We start from the raw sequence: 20,611 nt of genomic DNA on the forward strand, positions 1-20,611 counted from the left end.
GTATCTTAACTTCTATGCGCTCTCACACTGACTTCACACCATGATCTCACTTCCCTCTGTGGTAGGCAGAATTCTAGGGTGATCCCAGTGTCCCCCCACTGCATAATCCTCTGCCTGGAGTGGGTGGCAGCTGTGAAAATGCTGGGAATATTATTTCCATGACTAAATTAGTTAACTTTCAGTTAAGCAATAGGTGGACTATCTGGGTGGGCCTAACCTAATAATAGGGTGTATCCTTGAAAGAAGTAGGCCCTTCCTAAACACAGAGAAATTCAGTGTGACAGTGATTCGAAAGGAGGAAAATTCTTTGTTTCTGGCTTTGAAAACAGAGGAGGCGATGTGCCAAATGATGTGGGAAGCCTCGGTAGCTGGCAGCAGTCTACGGTTCACATCTAGCAAAGCAATGGGGACCTCAGTCCTGAAGCCTCAAGGAACCTGAACGAGCTTGTAAGTATATTCCTCTCAACAGCTTTGAGGCAGGAATCAAGTCTGGCTTGTAAAACTCTTAGCAAGAACCCAGTCACGCAGTACCTGAACTCCTGACCTGCAGAGCTGAGAGTGAATAAAGGGTGTTTTAAACTGCTAAGTTTTTGTTCATTTCATACATAATATTAAAAAACTAATACATCTTCTATTGTGCATATTAGAAAACTAATACATCTTCTATTGTGCACACAGCTGTTTGGGTTACTAGCATTTGTCTCTGCTCCCATTCTTCAGCAGCAATTACAGTAATTGCAGCAACTTTTCACTTAGTACTTATGTTACTCAAAATACATTATTTCACATTAATAAAATGCAATTTAAGAATATTTCTTTAAGAAACTTTTTGAATTTAAAAGATCAAATGTCAAGGTCATGTATTAGAATATTATTAAGGTTAAAGAATAACCTGTTGTATTGTTAAACACCCAAAAATAATTTTAACAAGTTGTAGTTATGATTTTGACAGCAGCTTTTTCATTCTCTTAAACTTCGCTATTTCAACACCTCTTAAGTATTATTTCATATTTTCTAACTTACAATTAGGAAGACAAGGTAAGGATAAGTATAACTTCCCTTGAATATATATATATATACAGTGCAAATTATGAGGAATATCATCACACTCAAAATAGGCCTTAATTGTCACAGGAGTTTTAAATTAAGCAAATAATTTAATGCCACTATTCTCAGTGCTTATATTTGTCCTCAGCAATAAGTAACCTACGCAGAAACATGTTTCCTCTTATTGGATGCTAATATTTGACACCGTTGTTGGTTATATTACATATGTGGAATAACCAATACCTCTCCTATGCACATAATTTAGTGCTAGTAATCTCCTAAGGGCACAGAAGGATCTAGCAAGTTAGATGAATTCTCCTCTATGCTGACAAATTCTATTAGGAAAATGATGATAATTTATTGCTAAAATTATATTTAGTAAGTTACCTATTTTTAAAAATTCCTTTTAAAAATGAGATATTTTCCCACTCTCTTGTTTTCTTCCAATAAGCTACATATTTCAGAGGCATTTATAGCAGTAATTTATATCAAGAGTCCTTCTCATTTTGGCAGTATTTTTAACAAATTAATTTTTCTAATCAGATTAAAATTTAATATTTGCCCATTTTGTCTCAAAACAAATTCCTTTATAATCCAAGGTACTCTTTACAAATACAATGGTGTTCACTATTTCACATACAATCTAGAAAACTACATGGCTACTGAAAGACCGGAATTAGATTTTTCAAAAATGCGTCATGGCTAAAATGCATATACTTAAGTTATGTTTACATCTTTTTTTCCCCGTTATGATTCATAATTCCATTAAACTATAATTAAGCATAGTTTAAAGACTGATAAACCAGGGCTTATTTATGGTGAAAGAATTGTGAATTTCTTTATAAATCCAAATTGCTGTTCCCAAAAATTCATCTCAAAATGTAGTGAGGTTTACCACCAAACAAATGATCTGCACATGACTGTCAAAGTTTTATGTAAATCTCAAACAACTAGCCCTATAATCAAAAACGCAATAAAAGCAACAAATATTAAATTCTACCAAATCAAGACTCTGCATTTATAGTTCTCTTGTTCAAAAAAAAATCACCTTTCCAAACATGTAACTTTACTAGTATCTTAGAGATGAGACAAATATATATTTTCTGACTACTTTACTGAACTTGCTTTTCCTATGTACAGTTAGTTGACAGTACACTCAAAGAACGTATCAATGAAATGAAGCCAACATTTGTAGTAAAATCACTAAAATATTCACAACATGCTCCTTGAAATATATCCTAAACAAGAATTAAGTTTTGTTCACCTTAGCTACTGAGCTTAGAAGAAAAAATGAAAAAATAAACATTAAATTTAAAACATTATTACACACCATTTGATATCATCCTGCTCAACCACTCTTAAAGTAGAAGTATTGATAACTAAAATGAAACAAAAGTAGTAAAGAAAAGGAAAGGAAGAAAGATTGATAATATAAATTCTATGAAAACACTAACATGATATATGCACCCCATATTCACTGCAACATTACTTATAATAGCCAAGATATGGAAACAACCTAAGTGTCCATCTGTGAATGAATGGATAAAGAAAATATGGCATATACATACAAATGGATTATTATTCTTCCATAAAATGAAAGAATCTTGCCATTTGTGATGACATGACCATGAGGTAATTTGCTAAGTAAAATAAGTCAGTCAAAGAGAGACAAATACTGTAGGATCTCACTTATATGTGGAATCATAAAAAATAAAAAAAAAAGCTCATAGATACAGAAAACATATCGGTGGTTGCCAGAAGTCAGGGGGAAGGGGCTGGGGAAAATGTAGGAAGAGATCAAAAGGTCCAAACCTCTAGTTATAAAATAAATAAATAACGGGATGCAATGTACAGCATGGTGACTATAGTTAATAATACTGTCCGCATATATGAAATTTGCTAAGAGACTGGATCTAAAAAGTTCTCACCTCAACAAAAAAAATTTTGTGACTATGTATGGTGATGCACATTACCTAAATTTCTTGTGGTGATCATTTTGCAATATATATAAATATTGAATCATTATGTTGTACACCTGGAGGTAATATAATGCTAACATCAATTATACTTTAATAATAAACAAGGTAAGTACTTCAAAATTATTCACTATATATACATATGTATATGCACATACAATTGAATTACATAGTCATTATGCATCTGTATGTATCCAGTGAGTTTAGAATTAAAATCACAGCAATTTCATAACATTTGCCATGTATTTCCTACTGTTCATCTTTGCAAAGATATACTTATTATGAATGAAAGAGGGTAGGAATAACAGAATCAAAAAGCAATTAAATTCTAATATTTGAAAATGTATTATTAATAAAAAGAACACTAAAGAAGACGATTCTGGATGATATGTAGCTCACAAGGAAAGCTAAGTCACCGCTATCCTTCTCCAAGCTAATGTTCTAAGTTGACGGTAGCAAAGAACTGGGAGATTAAGAATCAGGGTAAACAGAAACGTCTCCAATCTTGTTTTAGTTTTAGAGCTCTGAAGAATTCCCCTTCTTGTTCCACACAGGCAAGACTGCAGCGACTTGTCACCATAAAATGGCAGACTCCACAGATACCCTGTGAGATTTTTGATGTGTTTCCTTCCAAATATCTCTTATTTTCAAATTGTATTTAAAAAGAGGTATTTCTGTAATAGTCACTTGGATCTATTTTCAAATCCTGATTTGGTCAGTACACGTGTTCATGGGTCGTACTTGTGCTTTGCTCTGCCCACCTTCTTTTTTTTTCTTTTTTTTGCCTATGATAATCCTTTATCCTGTTCTTGCTAGTTTATTTATATAGCCATTTCTGCATTTGATCTCATTAAATCTCAATTAACAAATGCTACTTTTAACACCAGTTAAATTCATACGGTATGTATATATCACATATAATATATACACATATGTTGTGTACATATAAAATGAAACTGACTCTATTATTTTGGCACCTTTATGCCTAAAAAATCCAGGATTTCCTCATCCTAATCTTACTTGAATCTGTAGAGAAGATATACTTGAGTTCCATAGTGCATACAAGTATCTTCATAAATTACAATTTATGTAGAAAGACCCTGTTTTTTGCTTAGTATTTTAAATTTTGACTGCTAATACAAAAGTATGATTAATATACTAGTTTAATCACTCTAGTTTTTGTTTTACCATTGGCCCAATCTACTGTTTCCCATATCTTTAAAACAACTGCAAAATAAAGACAATTAATGTAATTAATGTTGTCTACCTCAAGCTGCTTTACAAATTTCAAGAATAAATGTTCACTAAGGAAAAAAATACAATAAGGCATTGCTCTGTTAAGTAAACCATAAAACAAATGTAATTATTTAAGATATGCCCAATTGAAGTTCTTGATATATCCCAGAAGATAATCATTTTATTCTTCATGGGAACAAATAGTCAAAAATTATGTTGTGAGAACCTATTATATTTCATGTACTGCTCCACGGGTTTGGAACATCAGATAAAACACAAAGCCTTGCCCTCTTAATGTGACAACCTCTAGGACAGTAATTTATTATCATTCCTGAACTAGGTGTACTTAGTAAACTAATCAACTATTAAGCCCATGTCAGATGTTAGTTCTTTCAGAATGCCATCCTTGATTTCTGCTGTACATTCCTTAAGGGCTGCATGTTTTAATCATAACGTACATGTTGACCTTTCTTAATTTCTACCACACTATGAATTCTTAGAAGGCAAGCCTATTTTTACTGAAGTCCATAATCAGTATCCAGCTTTATGTCTGGCACACGGCACTAGTTACTACATACTGATAGTTTAAAGAAAGTTGATATCCCAGAACATGGCAGAAAACCATTGTACATGTTATTTCAACGTTTCATCCTTCATTCCTAAGTTTCCATATATTATAACTTAGCTGAAGGTGACAGTTCAAAGAGTGCTCATTACTGAGATTTGCATTTTCTTAATATGCTTGCTTATTTTAAAACAATAAAACATGCTCTAGAATTTTGCCATACTGAGAATTCCACTATTACAGTAATTATTTTATCTTAACTCTGAAATAAATCACTTGATGATAAAATCTGTTATTTTAGGCAAGACACTTGATAATAAAGTGCATTTTTTTATAAACTGAAGATAACCATAGGCTGTTTTAAAGTCTGAATTAAATAATAATTGTATACATTAACCACATTGATAATTATAAATCAGTATGTACATGGAGAAACTTTGTCCAACATATTTTGTCTAATTCAAATGCAATGAAAGAAAATTTACTGTCAGGTATCAACTTTTCTGATGTCTGGAAATAGGAGATTGCTATATAAGATAATGCAAAATTGGTCATATGTATGAGAATTCCAATTCACAAACATCAAAGTGATTTAGCAAGAAGCAGTGATGTTAGACAGTGATTTCAAATTTCTTATTCCCTTCCACAGGTTGATTAAAGAGAAAGGAAACAAAGCAACTTGGTAGAAATTTTGCTCATTTCCTTAGCCTGACACTATCTGTATAAAAAAAAAAAAAAAGGTCTGAATTGTTTTGCATTTAGTGAGAAGTATAAGAATTCAGTCATTAACCTCCTATCTACCTGTAAGAAATGGCAAGAAATGGGATGTCTGTGTTTCAGAAAGTTCAAAGAAAATCTTCCATATGCACATAAGAGAAAGTTAATATCGTGAGCATATTCCTGGCATCCCTCATCACCACTGTGAAGCAACTACTGGAAAATAAAAGAATGGCTAGACTGAGGCAGTCCAGAAGTATTCCTAGAAATATCAGTGTAAGTCTACTTTTCTCACTGCAGAGATGACTCTAATGGGCCAATCGGAGTGAGGCCACTGGATTTTTTTCCCACACTTGGGGAGGAAACCATTGTGGGTGCAGAAGTGAGATCCAGAACTACTGTAGCCATTAAGCTGTCACAGTAAGAATCCAGTTCAATGAAAAAGTCAGTGCACAGAAGTGGGCAGACACATGGTAGTGCAGGACGATGGAGCTGGACCCCAGCTCAAACCACACAGTAGATCCGTCCCATCTCTGGGCTTCCCAGGTACATGGCTAAATAAATCGCTTTTACTGTTTAAGCCAATTAAGAGTCAGGATTTTCTACACTTGCAGCCAAAATCATTACATAGTGGACAGGTTTGGGTTTGCCTGGGGCAGCTTTGGTCTAGGCCTGTTATCTTGGTGTGATTATTATTAGTGCTCCCTTTTCATGCTCTGAAGTATCTGAATTGCATCATAAAGGACACAGAGAGTAAGATTTATAAGGTTCTGTTCTGGTATTGAGGTATGAGATAAAGAATGGTAGAGATTTGACAGCATGGTATCTTAGCCTTAAAGCAATGGTAAAATTGCCTACTTTGGTTTTATACAGTGGGATAGAATGTTTCTAAGTGAAAGCTCACTTATGGAAGATAAACTGGCCATAATCTTACCAACTGTGCCACAGGATAAATAACCAAGTATATAAGAAACACAGAATCTCCTTAATCCCTTTATCACACACTAATTAGTAATAAATTGATATATATATTACTGTAAGGAAGCATCCTTAGGCAACGCTATTATCTTTTATTCTGTGTTAAGTTGTGCATTACTTTAGATATTATAAAGAGGCCAAAACCAAAATGTAGAATAGAGATAAATTTGGAGAAATTCTCATGACAAAAGAAACATCCATTGTAAATATTCACTACTGATTTTAGTTTTTCAATATTTAACCAACTCTCTTGTTTAAGCAAAACTGCTATTAAAAAGTTTAAATAAAATATTAGGAGCTCTAAAGTATTTTAAGTACAAAAACACTTTTATATGAAATAATGTTATGACAAACAGTAGCTAATGTGATTAAGTGCAAATTCATATTATGTAATTTTAAACAAACAAGCTTATTTATGAGAAAATATGTTCAATAAAGAATCTCTTCTGCTTTGCATATTCAACATCTGTCAATTTTCTATCTGCACTGGACATGCAATTTATTATATTCAGATTGGAGTTTACTAGCAATTTCAACATGGAAAGTAGGTACATATTTCTTTGTAAGCATACAGTACCTAGATTCAGTACTGACATTTTGATGGGAAGATGTTTAAATTTCATCAGTGAAAATAGTAATGAAAAGGTAATCAGTAAAAACTCACTCTTTCATAGAAAACATGCAAATAATGCCATTAGTTTATGCCTTTAGTGAATACTTAAAATATGTTTAAAATTCTCTTTGAGGTGAGGCTGTAAATTAGGAAAGATAAATGACTCCTATGTAATCAAATGGGAATATATTCATTTCAGCTTTAATATATTCAGCAATAATTAATGATGAAAAATGAGACTTTATGGCTTCCTGTTCATATTTAGCATTTTATGTTCAAAGGTGAATATATATAATTTATATGTAATGTGCCTATGATTTTCTTATGAATAACCAAAAACAGTAAAAATAATAATTTGCTCACTTCTCTACAAATATCCTCCTATCTTATATCTTAAATGTTATTAAATGCTGTCAGTAAGTGGTAAAGTGTTCACATTTTCATAAGCAATATTTGAGATTTATAAGCTATATTTGTAGCAAGACCTTTGATTTCAGCAGTAATTCCACATAATTATACCAGGGATAAATGAGGAGCAATTGTACTAGGACATGACTTCCCTTGATGGGCTAGGTTTAAATAACTTATATCCATGAATTTTCTAATCATTCTGCCCTGCTGAAAAACATCACCTCCCCACCACATACTTTACCTTCAGCAATTCTTGCCAATCTTAAAGTGATAATAAATTATGGATGAAATAGAAATGTGAGGTTTTTTAAAGAGATTAAATCCATACATTAATAAAACACATAGTTTGGGTGGGCAAATTGGTTGAATAAATTTTATTTATCAAAGCAAAGGCATTTGTAGTAATGACCATGAAAATACTTAACTGTGCCAAGTAATTTCACACCAGCCTACATAACTTTATCACCTAGCTGGTCTATTAAAACAGAGCAAATAAGCATAAACATGAAAATGTTAAGTATTCTTCATTCTAGAACTGGCTTGAATATATCTATTGGCAGTATTCTTCAGCAACAGCTAACTTTATGACAATAGTTTTAAAATTAAACCAAATATCTAGAGGAAAAGGATTGAAAGGGAGAGCTGAAACAGAAGATGGAACAGGTTCAAGAAGACACATATTTCTATTCAAAACAGGGACTGACTGAGACTTTTCAAAGTCCACCAGAAGTTCCATTTGTGAGAAATTATTTTCTAAAAATTCATCAGCACTAGTCTCTTCAAGAATATTCAGAGATCTATTCCTTAACACCTGATCTCAGTGACGACTTTGAGGATATCTGTCAGACTGGATACTGTCAGATGCCACAAGATTTGAGATCCTTGTTTATGGTATTTGCACTGTTTATATGAGCGTAATCCCCCAGCCAGCAAATGGACCAGCTGTGTTCATGACCTCCCAGCAACTGAAAAGACTTGTCTGAACACAACATTTCCTTGAAAATTCTTGCCCATAAAATCCAATTTTGATGTTGAAAACCTTCCACCCATGTTCCCTATAAATCCATGTATTCCTCTTCTGAAAGAAATGGAACCTTGACCTCCAGAATGGAACAAAGAAATTGAAACAATGTCCAAGGAGTCAGTGGGAGCAGGAGAACATTAACAGGAACAAAAGTGCTAATTAATTTAACTGCAGCAAGTGTAATAATACTAGTTACCTTGACAAATAACTACTACTCTTATTCTCAAGTTGAGATAGGGCTCTTTAAAGAAAGATATGCATAGTAGAAATATTAAGAACAACTATGCTAATCATTTAAAATACATGATTTACATTTACAGAAATCTATTTTTGTATAACTACACCATCAAAATATTTATTTTATAGAAGTTATAATATTTCAAAATTTGATTTCAAGGTTGTAGTCTTGTTAAAAGTCAATGGAAACAAAAGATTTCTGATGGGCAAGCAAAATACCAAAATAAAAAAAAGCTAATCTAAATATGTATTAAGGCTTTTATTCATTAATTAAGAAGAAATTTTTATTCAGTACTTTCTGTCAAAAGAAAATAGTTACAAAGGATGGAAAAAAAAGTCTAAGAAACACTAGAATAATCAATTACACTTTGAGAATCATATTTCTACTCTCTCTATGCCATAACAGTCAACATAATATGCCAGAAGAAATTATCTTTAACATTGATCAGAGAATAAAGAAATGAAACTGGAGACATTTCAGTAAGCACACTGCAGTTTGAAGATTATTAGGAATATGAAAACAGCACTGAACATTGGAACGACTAGATAAAAATTTAGATGTTCAAGGATAGAGGACTCCCATTATGAAGAAGGCATTCAAGTCTGCACTTGTTCATGGTGAAGAACCAGGTAAGAATAACATGCCACCTAAACAAATTATCTTCTTTAATAAGATTCATTATATCAACCTCAATTATGTGAGAGTACGTTAGAGTGGATGATAAGAAAAGTTTAAAAATGCAGAGTAAATAAAAACATATGTTTTGCTTACCTTTTAAATGTTCTTTCTCCTCTTTTCTATGCCAGTCCAGATGCTTGGGTATAGTTCCTCCCTGCCAGTAGATGGAGATAGTAAAATTGAGTCTTTTGGTGACCTCAAATCCTAATCTAGGTGGTTCAGAATCTTCAATTTCAGATTTTGGAAGTAAAAAAATTTGAGTGATTGAAGAGACACATAAAGCTTGTAAAAATGATTATCTGAGTCAGTCAAATGAACTTTTATTCATGGTCACTTGTAGCAATCTTTAAGGGACAGGGTCTTGGCTGGCATAGAAAAAAATAAAAGAAAGAGCATTATTTGGTAGTCTATATTCCCTTGACTCTTCGGTCTTCCCAGATCCTGCTCATTTACTCAACAAGTATCTATTGAACACCTACTCAAATTGCAGGTTACCGCCAGATGCTTTCATACATATTATCTATTTGATGTTTTTAACATCCCTGTGAAGTAGTAATTACTATACCCAAACATCTTGTCTCAGAAATTATATTTTTTAAAGTTCCATATGGTGATCTGACTCTTGCTTGCCAAGTTTCTAAAGTCCTCCTGATGTTTGTTCAGTTAACAGCTTCTCAGATTTAGGGAAAATTAGTTTCTTCTTCTTACTGATTAAGGGACCTTGAAGTTGTTGGAAATTCATTTGCAATTGGTAAAAACTTTTATTTTGTTTCAAATTAATATAAGGACTGTAACTTTTACTAAATTAATACAGCCTCCCAGGAAGAAATTCAGAAGACTAAGGTGCAGCCACTTTACAGAGGTTCATCTCAGATAAAATGGAGTTCAGAGGAGCATCACATGAAAATGCTTTTCTTGGAGAAAGTGTAAGTTCAAGATCAAATTCATAGGGATAAGCATTAAAATTTGTGATCACTAATAATGTCTTATGAAAATACAATTATTATCATTTTCCAAAGCTAATAGAAGTATTTCTTGAAGATGATAAATAAGCAAAATGTAAGAACATTCAAACTTGAATTGAATGTTGATGAAATCATGAAATGACTGGTTCTACTTTTCTCCTTCAGTTTGGTAAATTCAGACATTTTTATTAAGTGGAATCTATTCCTTCTCATTACTACCAAAAAAGTCTAGTTTTCAATATTCCTTGTAGTCATAGTCTGTGATTTGATTTCAACATAACACACTTTGGGAAATTAGGGCATTACGCAACTACTCAAACAAGAACAACATCAATTTGTTCAAAAATGATTAAAATAAAACCACTTTCCTTTATATGGTCACCTTAACCATTCTGCCCAAATGAATATACTAATATTTATACACCTCTTTATAGCTCTTAGAATGATTTTCAGACTACAAAGCACTTGCTTAGATGTTTTTCTCAGCTATCACAACAACCTTTAAAACCACATGTATTACACAAACTTTATTATTATGAAATAGATTTGGTTGTCACAGTAAGTTGGCCATATAATTTCTTGCCCCAAACAATAATACAACTTTAAGAATGAAAGACGGTGGCATTATTGCATCGGGACAACAAACATAAACCATTATCGTCCCCAGGAAACTTGAATATATGATTACCCTAATGACAAGGGACCTTAACTGCCAATCCATGTTTTTTGAGTCTAAATCTTTTTCTCTTTCCACTACATCATATGATACCAGGGAATCTTTCAACCTGGACATCAGACTGGTAGCATCCTTGTTCAAGTTCTCCCACAGAGTAGAACTTTGTTTTTGTAAACTTGGTAACATTAATTACATTTACAGGATTATATTTCAAGGAAGGTTAAAGCAAACAGCAACAAAGCAACAATCCTAATAACTTTTCTTTTTAACTGCTTTTCCATTGGTTATTTGTGAGGTGCTTCTAATACTACCAATGAGACAGGAGACATTTTTACCAATTATTACTGAATTGCTGGATTATGGTTCCTTTCCACTGCTTAGAACAATAAAGTAGATAATTCTTCCAGTCTGCCTGCCTTCTCCCTTTCTTCCTGTCTCTCTCCCTCCTTCCTTTTTTTCTAATTGAAGCATAGTTGACATACAATATTATATTAGTTTCAAGTGTACAACATAGCGATTACATTTATGTGCACTACAAAATGCTCGCCTCAGTTAAGTATGCTTATCATCTGTCACATACAACGTTATTATATTATTGACTATATTGCCTACCCTCTACTTTTCATCCCTGTGACTTATTTTATAATTGGAAGTTTGTACCTCTTAATCCCCTTCACCTGTTAATATTACTTCTGATTGTAGACATTCTCCCAGAAATTGAACTCCTTTAAAATTACACATCAATTTAGAGAAGATAAGAGATCATTTTAAATGTACTTAATAATTGGAGTTAAAATGATGAAAAAAATGAAACCATACTATAAAAGTAAAACCTGTTGATCCTTACAGTGAATGCAGGTCTCATGTATATATTCATTTACTTACTTGCTTTAGTTTTTAAAGTATCTGTGTGTAGTGTAATTAACAAACTAAAAGATCATGGATTTTGCCTAGGTTTTTGTTTTCACTGTTTGATTTTTATTAGTATTGTATCCCCCAAAGAATAACACAGTGCCTCACTTAGTATTTGTTGACTGGCTGAACTGCCTAGAAATAGAGGCCAAATTTCAGCTGCAAACCTATTTACAAAGATAATTTGGTAAAAAGGATGACATATCGGTTGATTCCTGGACAATCACTCCTTTCTGCAGATCACTGGCTTATGAAGAATTGACCAAAATCCCTTGAATTATATAAAAAGACAACAGCAAATTATTGCTAATGTCATCAAGCATGTTTCCACAGAATAAGTTACATTAAATGCATGTTTGGAATTACTTTGCTATGATCTTTGAGATGTCTAAAATAAAACTTCCTGCAACTGCAAAACTCATCTAAAGAGCATCATATTCAGGGAAGCATTCCTTTTTTTTTCTGAAATCAAAAGTATCTGTTTTAAAAAATAAAATTCCCATTTTCTTGGCCAGACTTCAGAAACACATATATTTACTAATGTTACAACAACAAAGGTGATATTTTTTTCTTCATGATTCTTTTTCTTACCACAATACCAATATCACAAATGTAATTGTCCTTACATCTTTAATTTTTCTGTTCCAGACAACGGGTATGAAAGGTAATGTTTAAAATTGACTGTAAGTATTACTTATGGTGCAATATGAGAGTAGTACCATTATGGTAAGGAGCATGACGGTAGGATGATCTGGACAAAATAATATAATAATGCATGAAGTTTTTGAGACAAAAACAAACCTTGACATGATTTGCTAAACAACATCTAAAGCCTCAGCTACTTCATAACTGCCCTAATGCTGAAACTAAGCTTCCGAAATCCTCAAGTATATTAAACTTCTGAACCAAGTATTTAAAAACAAGAGCTATTTTTTTTAGCCCTTTAAACCAATGGCTTGAGAAAGTTTTGAGAATCTAATGAAACCAAGTATTTAAAAACAAGAGCTACTTTTTTTTTAGCCCTTTAAACCAATGGCTTGAGAAAGTTTTGAGAATCTAATGAAAGGTAGGGATGCTGGAACCAGAAAATTGTTAACCTACTCTCAGACTTTTCACACAATACCATACAATTTCAGAATACTCATCCAGCCTCTAGAAGATATCTATGAACCATTTTATCTATGAAATTAAGGTTAAAAACACATTCTCCAAAAATGACTTGTCCATTATAAAGCAAACCAAACAATGAGTTCTTCACTCTGGAATCAGAGATCTTAACAGTGTCATTTTGGTAAAATAGTATCAGTGTAAAAGAGTGACCAATTATCAATCAGGGATTAAAAAAGAAATGCATTCTGAAAAATCAAACTGAGTTTTGGAGTGACTTGAAAAAGAAACGCACACATACATACACACACATATATAACAGGGATTGCATGTTTTTTACATAAAACTAATGATTTTTAAAATTTAAAAATAATTTCAAAGACTTCAGACTTCCAAAGCAGCTGTAAACAAGTATTTAAAATATTTTCTGAAAAAAAAAAGTATGTCAAATGTGTAATTTAAAACAATCTCAGAATTCCTTTATATTCACTAAAAAAATACTATCTTTTCTGGAGAAATTTTAAAGACTTGTTATCAAGAAATGTCTATATAAAAGAATATAGCAGATAATGTAATTGCACTTCCATACTTCAACAAGAAGGATTTATTTACTCTAACAGTCTTTCTGAAGTGCAAATGACAAGAACAGTTACCAAATTTTTGAGCACCCATAGTGGGCTAGAAACTGTTACACCCTCATATGAACTGTCTTACAGCAATATTCTGAATAAGATTTTATCAAAACTATTCAGCCAAGGAGAAAGCTTCTAACTGGATCAAGACATGAACAGAGACAACAAAAAAGTAATAACAAATATGGGCCTGTTGGGAACATGCTCCAAACAGCAGGCATGGATTGGTAAGAAAACTATTTCCTTCCATGCAACTTGAACCCTTAGGGTAATTAGCAGTGGGAATATTTTAAATGAGGTGGTTCTCCTGAGCCATGAAGGTGGGTCAGAGAGCATAAACTATATCTGATTTGACCCTAGTTCCTTTGTGACTTAATTAACAGTGATTCATCTTCAGAAGACACTTAAGACAACAGGAGAATTTTCCTCTACTTTTTTTTTTAAACAGGAAAAAAGCCTATTCAGTCAGGGTGAAAAGCAGCAGCACAAGGATGCATATGTTATTATTTTTTGATTCTTAAAGAATTATTACAATGAAATTAAAATCTTTCACCAGACTGTTTCATAAAGGAGATTACAGAAAATTTTAAAAGATAGCAATATTACAGATACATAGGCTCTATATAGGTAATTGAATTTTTTACTCAATAATATTAACTCTTTTTTGGACAATTATACAGTAAGTAGGTTCTTTCCTTTTGTCCTTTAGTGAATATGGTACAGGAAATTTATTTTAACATTGTACAGTGAGAATTTTAAATCATCATTAGATGCCGGTCATACAATTCTGCATGATCATTATCACTTCTATACTTGTTATTAAGGAGTTTAAGTTATTAAAGAGTGTAAGTGGGACAATAACTGTGATCTCATTATTATATTTAATTTGCTCTTCCTTCACAAAAAATATATAGTATAAAAGTCTTATGTAATGAAAGTCTTATAAAGGAGTTATATTATAATATTTAAAAATATTTCTGTGCCCACAAAGTTCATCTTGACATCTTTAAGTCAAAAATAAAACATTTTAGTGTACATAGTAAGCTGCAATTTTTAGTAAATTTGTGTACAGAAACCAATTCTAAGTAGAATGAGATTTCAGAATTGTGCTTAAATAATGTAGTCAATAAATATTCACTGACTGCCTACTGAGCTAAGGACATAAGACATGGGGCCAGGCTGCTGCCCTGGAGTCCTGGGTCACTGCCACATACTTAAGGGTTATTTACTGGAACTACAAAGTTCTAAGCAATAATGCTCAGTGACCCTTGTACCTCTTGAACAAAGTGATTTTTAAAAGCAAGTCTCCATATTCACAATCTTTAAGGGTTCTTTTTGCTTCAAGAGACAGTGGTGGTTGGTGATCGTCTAGGCGGTAGAAGGTCATGGAAAGCTACTGTGAAAGACCTGGTACATTTTTCTTAGATGAATTTAAAGGTAGCAATTTTGTAGTTGTGAATAGGACTGTTTATCATTATATTTACCACAAGTTCTTCATCATATCACTTTAAGTTTTTTCTTAGTGCTTACAACTCTCTGAAATCATCTCATGTAACAAGCGTTTGATTTATTAACTTTCTCTCCCCTCCAGAAGGTAAGTTCCTTGAAAGCAGGGATTTTGTCTGTATTGTTTATTGATGCTCATTGTTGAAATAGGATAGGAGGTGGCCAATAAGTGTTTTTTGAATTAATAAATTCATATTTATCTAATGATATGCCTTAAAGGTAACTATATAATAGAATGTTTGTCTTCACTCTTTTATGATTTTGAAACCCTGTTATTCATTAAGAGGATACAAAAAAGACTGGAATCACAGCCAGGAGACAGTAATAAATTAGGAGAGTCTCCTGAACAAAAACAATTGTCTTACTTCCCCACTTCATGCCTCTACAAGATTCTTCTTCCCTTCACTTCTCTGTACATGTTTATTACACTTTAACAAGTCATTTTTTTGTCTTATTTTACCATAATAGTATTTTCATTTTCCTCTCCTCTCATCTCCTACCCATTAATCTCATGCAAAGGAATTTCACTAGCACTAAAGTTTAAAGTATTCCAAGACAGACAATATTTCACAATGTTATAAAACCACAAGGCTGAAATGAACTTAAATGTTTTTGTCTTAAATCTTGAATGAAAAGATGAGCACATGACATATTATTGTCCTCTGATTGTAAGGCAGTTTCAAGTTTGTTCTCTGTGTTAACTCTTGAAGGTATTATCTCTCTGTATTTAAATGGCTTTTACTCTTTTCATCAATAAATTGATATTACTAAGTTGTTTCCACAAGACTTATTAATCCAAATTTATTTTAAATTCGTTTTTTAAAAAAAGAAATATGGAATGATGTTTCAAAAAGGACCCTCAATCCCTATGCAGCTGATATGTGAACACCATGGAGATTAAGAAATCTTATAATACAGAGCCATTTTCTAAGGGTAACTATGTGACTTTCTCACAGTACATGTTCACACAGTATTCCAAAGTGAAACCCTATTTTAATGCAATTTATTTATTATACTTTCTAGTTATATAACAGAAAAAAATGTGTGCTTTATAAAATTGTTATAAAGTTTCATTAAAGAAACTGTACCAAAAAAAAGGTAAGGCAAGAAGATAATGGAAAACACCGACTGCTGAGTGATTTGAAATACTGAAAGTAAATGTGGAAGGAAAATCCTATAGGTAAACAGAATGACTGTTCACAAGTAGAAGGCTTTTTGTAAACATGGTGGAAAGAAAACCAATGTGGGAAGGAAAAGGCCATAATCCTTAGTGTTCCTTCCTATTAGTGTTCCTGCTCAGTTGTACTAGCAGCTGCAACTTCTCTTAAGTAGATGCCAGCACAGGGGCTTTAATCAGCTTATTATGGGAAGTGCGTAAGAAATTCCGTGCAAATATTAGCTCTAAAAAAAAAGAGACAAATGGAAGGAACTGGAACAAACCTAGGCAATTTATAAACGAACATGCCTAAAAAGGATTAGATTTGAAAATCTTTTCCTGGCAAAGACTGGAAATCAAGATAACAAACAAGCAGCCACAAGGACCCAGTGAGTCTAACCAAAAAGTTAATGTGTCATTCTGAGTTTTTGATTTACAAATGTGACTGAAGATAATAAATGGTGAAGTTATAATAAAAAAGAAATTACAATGAAGACATTTACTCTTTTAATGGGCCATGCAAAGAGAACTTCATCTGTTACCATTCTCAGCTCTTTTAAAACTTTCCATCATTTCTACTCAATACACACATATTTATGTTTTGCACATGGATGAATATAAACTGTGCTTAAAATACAAAATTCAAATGAAAATGGGTTAAAACAGACTCCAGGAAAATCATTTATTAAAGAAAATATACTTAGAATATACTGCTTAAGTACTTTAGGCATGAGCTTAAATAGAAAACTATTTTAAAAATTTTTTTCCAAAGTAAATGGATTCTATGGATGATTTATAAAAGCTATAGGCTAGCCTGTAACACTTAAGCCTTACTGCAAACAAACATTGGGATCCTGATCATGTGGTATATACAAAAAGATGAAGGTGTCACCCAATGCACTCATTTTACATCTACTGTTTCATACTACTGCCTATTACATAACTCAGAAGGCTTCTCAAATAGTTTTCCTAATAAGTCTATACATTTATTTAGTTCTCAGTAACACAATGGCACATTTTTAAAGGGAAAACCTAATAAAGAATAAGTAATAACAAAAAAACCCCCTAAGATCACAAAAATAAACCTCTTAAGAAAGGCTGCCCATAATATCAGATCACTGAAATCCTAATTTACCACTGTAGATTAAAAATGATAGTTTTGCCCACTCTGGTTATAACTGGACCATTTTAACAACAGCCCCAGCTGCTGTCATTTATTGTGTTTATGTTTATTTTGCATGTGATAATATGAAATTTATTCATATATACATACACATACATATACACACACACACACACACACACACATACTTACACACACACACATATCACTAAACCCAAACATAAAGCAACATGCCACAAGTGTGGATTTCTGGTTAACCAGATCAAGAGTCTACGGCTTTGTCTATGCAAACAAGACTAGATCTTCAAATACAAAAGACTGATCAAGGATTTGCTTTTTCTAGCACATACATTAGCAAACATATTGGTGGTATCGCTTTGATGCACTTGAATTGGAATACCCTGTTGACTCAAGGCTTCAAAGAGCCGGCCAGGGTCCACTTCTTGCACAAAGCTCCTGGACCTATAGCATACAATGATCTCATCCCATCTGAACGCCCGAGGCACATCTGTCAGACTCACACATTTTGCAATTTAACCTTATAGGGCTTCACTAGTCTGTAACTGAAGGATTTGTTTAAGTTTTATCTCCTTGACTGGAAATCATTTTTTCCTTTTTGACATTCCATGTGAATACAACTGAATACATAATTTCAAATGATTTGCCCTTTGAAAAGAAATGCTTTCTGAACACAATGAACATTTAAGTTCAAATGCATTTTAGGTTTGCTATGAATAACAGAATTCATTTGTACTCTTAAGGCTTTTGTTAAAAATTCTTAGACTGAAATAAGGTGTGTATATATAATGCTAAATGAATAATGACATTTAGAAAATACACGAAACATTTACTATTTATAACAAATGTCCCCTTCCAAAGCTAGTTTTTTTTAAACTACTTTTTACCCATCAATATTAATAGCGCTCTAAGATAGATTAAGGAAGAATAGTTGGACATAGTCTCTAGCCTCTCAGCCCTGGCTTACAAAGTGATATTGATAGCCAGCCCTTTCCAGATTATCCAGCTCGGAATTGTTATCCAGTCCTTGTTCTGCACCACTGTTTCTGAAACTGTGGTAACTGTACCACTAGTAGTTCTTAATATGATTTTGGGTAGTACATAAAAATGGCATGCTTTTTATTTTACCAGTTGATAATTCATTTTAATAGATATTAAATATATACAAATTATATTTTGCTGGCATGAACATTTCCTACAGCTTCTTGTGAAAAATCTATTTATTTAAGAAAAAAGTTCCTCAATGTAAGAAAAAATATTTACTGAATAATAGCACAGATAAATAGGATTTTGGTAAACACTGTGCAAGTAAAGAATACAATGTCAAGTTTGGTATAAAAGCTATAAGGTCATGCGAATGGAAACAAGGCTGATGTGTCATTGTTTTATATCAAGGACCTACACATTCTTTGGACTTATTATGGTTTTAATAAACATTTGCAGAAACTATATAATGGAGAAGTATTATAGCTTGATAGAAAAAAAAGGGAAAAGAAAAATATCACCTTTGAGCAAAAAAACAGTCATCCATGCAAAGTAACGATTCAAAGAATACTAAAGCCCCACTGCTCCAGAGATATTTTTTTACTTACTAAATTGTCTGAAACAAGTCACTTCTGTTCAAAACACTGAAGGCCCAAGCTCATCCGTGACTTACAACTATATAACACATTGGCGGTCACTGCTACATATGCGTATATATTCGTTCGCAGTGGTACTTCTCAGGGGATTCATAACAGTGATGAAGATGGGGCACGGCCAAAGGCGAGACATAAAGTACCTTCTGTGTTCAAATCAAAATCAACAGCCTGACAGCCCTTTGAACATTAGCTCTGATGTGAGACATTAAATTGTAAGACGCTCATAAAATGTGATAAAGGATAGCTATGTATTATTTAGTTAGTAAATTGCTCTAACTATAATAAACAAGGAAAGAAAAATCAATGAATACCATAATACTATGTCAGAGGATTTAACAAATAAAATATTATAGATCATAGGCTGTATATCAGTATTTATTTGAATATTTAAAATATTTTGTTTAAATATCCAGCTTTGAGTATTGTCAAACACAAAATGACATTAAAGTGGTTTCTAAGACAAATCTTAGAAAACAATAAAAACTCAACTTTAACTGAAAGCTACGACTAGCAAAACAAATCTTATATAATCTGGGGAGAATTTCTACAAATGATAAAGTCAAGGCAGCTGAAGCTAAAATAAAAATCAGTAGCTTACCTATGATTTAGTTCCAGAAACAAAAACAGCCAATCCATCATAAATAAGAGGAAGATACTACACGTTCCCTGCAGCTGCCTCTTAGTCAAAAACACTGGGTTTATGCCAGACAAAATAAATATCCCTCTATTTTATAACTTGTTTTTGAAACAGACAGAGCCATTTTATGTATATTCACAGCTTTGTATGTGCTCGACCATTCAGATTTTTCAATTATCAGAAAACAAAGCAAAAATAATGGATGAGTACAAGAGAAAAGGAGAAATGGCAGAAGTTGAAATTGCAGTTGAGAAGGTGAACTGCTACGCCCAGGGTGCATTCAGGAATCCGCCTGGTGACTGCGAAGGGTGGAATTTGTGGATGTCTGCCATGTCCTCGTTTGGAGAAGAACAGCATCTGAGGGAATAAAGATGGAAGATACCCCACCTCACTGGAAACCGGGCTGGATATACACATGTCAACCATCCCTCTAGCTACAGAGCTGAAGAGGGAATATGACCATCGCTCAAGTGGAGGACAGGCCGTGCCCCAGAAGTCCACCCTACCTGCCAGGATACACCCAGTGTCACCAGATGTCTCTTCATTCAAACAAGGTAAACGGTAAAATAAATATATGAACACAGTGAAAAATAAATAGTGCAGCGCAAGAAAAAGGGAATATTATCCTAACAAATCAGGAAAAATGCATCACAGAAGTGATTTAGCATAGAAACTTTAAGAGGTAACTTTAAAACCAATTTTACATTATTAGTGAAATGCTGAGGAGCCAATACCTTGAGATGTGGGAGATAAGAG

The 20,611-nt window shown here is 32.8% G+C and overlaps 1 protein-coding gene across 7 annotated transcripts in view; it reads right to left on the reverse strand.

Annotated features, from left to right (window-relative positions):
• Positions 1-20,611, reverse strand: part of PDGFC (platelet derived growth factor C) — a 203,986-nt gene that overhangs the window by 92,594 nt on the left and 90,781 nt on the right. For 4 of the 7 annotated variants that reach the window (XM_036887857.2, XM_036887856.2, XM_036887861.2 and 1 more), the window contains one exon: positions 9,577-9,637. The exons of the other annotated variants lie outside the window; for them this stretch is intronic. In XM_036887857.2, coding sequence (XP_036743752.1) covers positions 9,577-9,637 — 61 coding nt within the window. The remainder of the gene's footprint in view (positions 1-9,576; positions 9,638-20,611) is intronic. 7 annotated transcript variants of the gene reach the window in all.

Source organism: Manis pentadactyla, chromosome 1, assembly GCF_030020395.1.
Source record: "Manis pentadactyla isolate mManPen7 chromosome 1, mManPen7.hap1, whole genome shotgun sequence".
NCBI classification, from domain to species: domain Eukaryota; kingdom Metazoa; phylum Chordata; class Mammalia; order Pholidota; family Manidae; genus Manis; species Manis pentadactyla.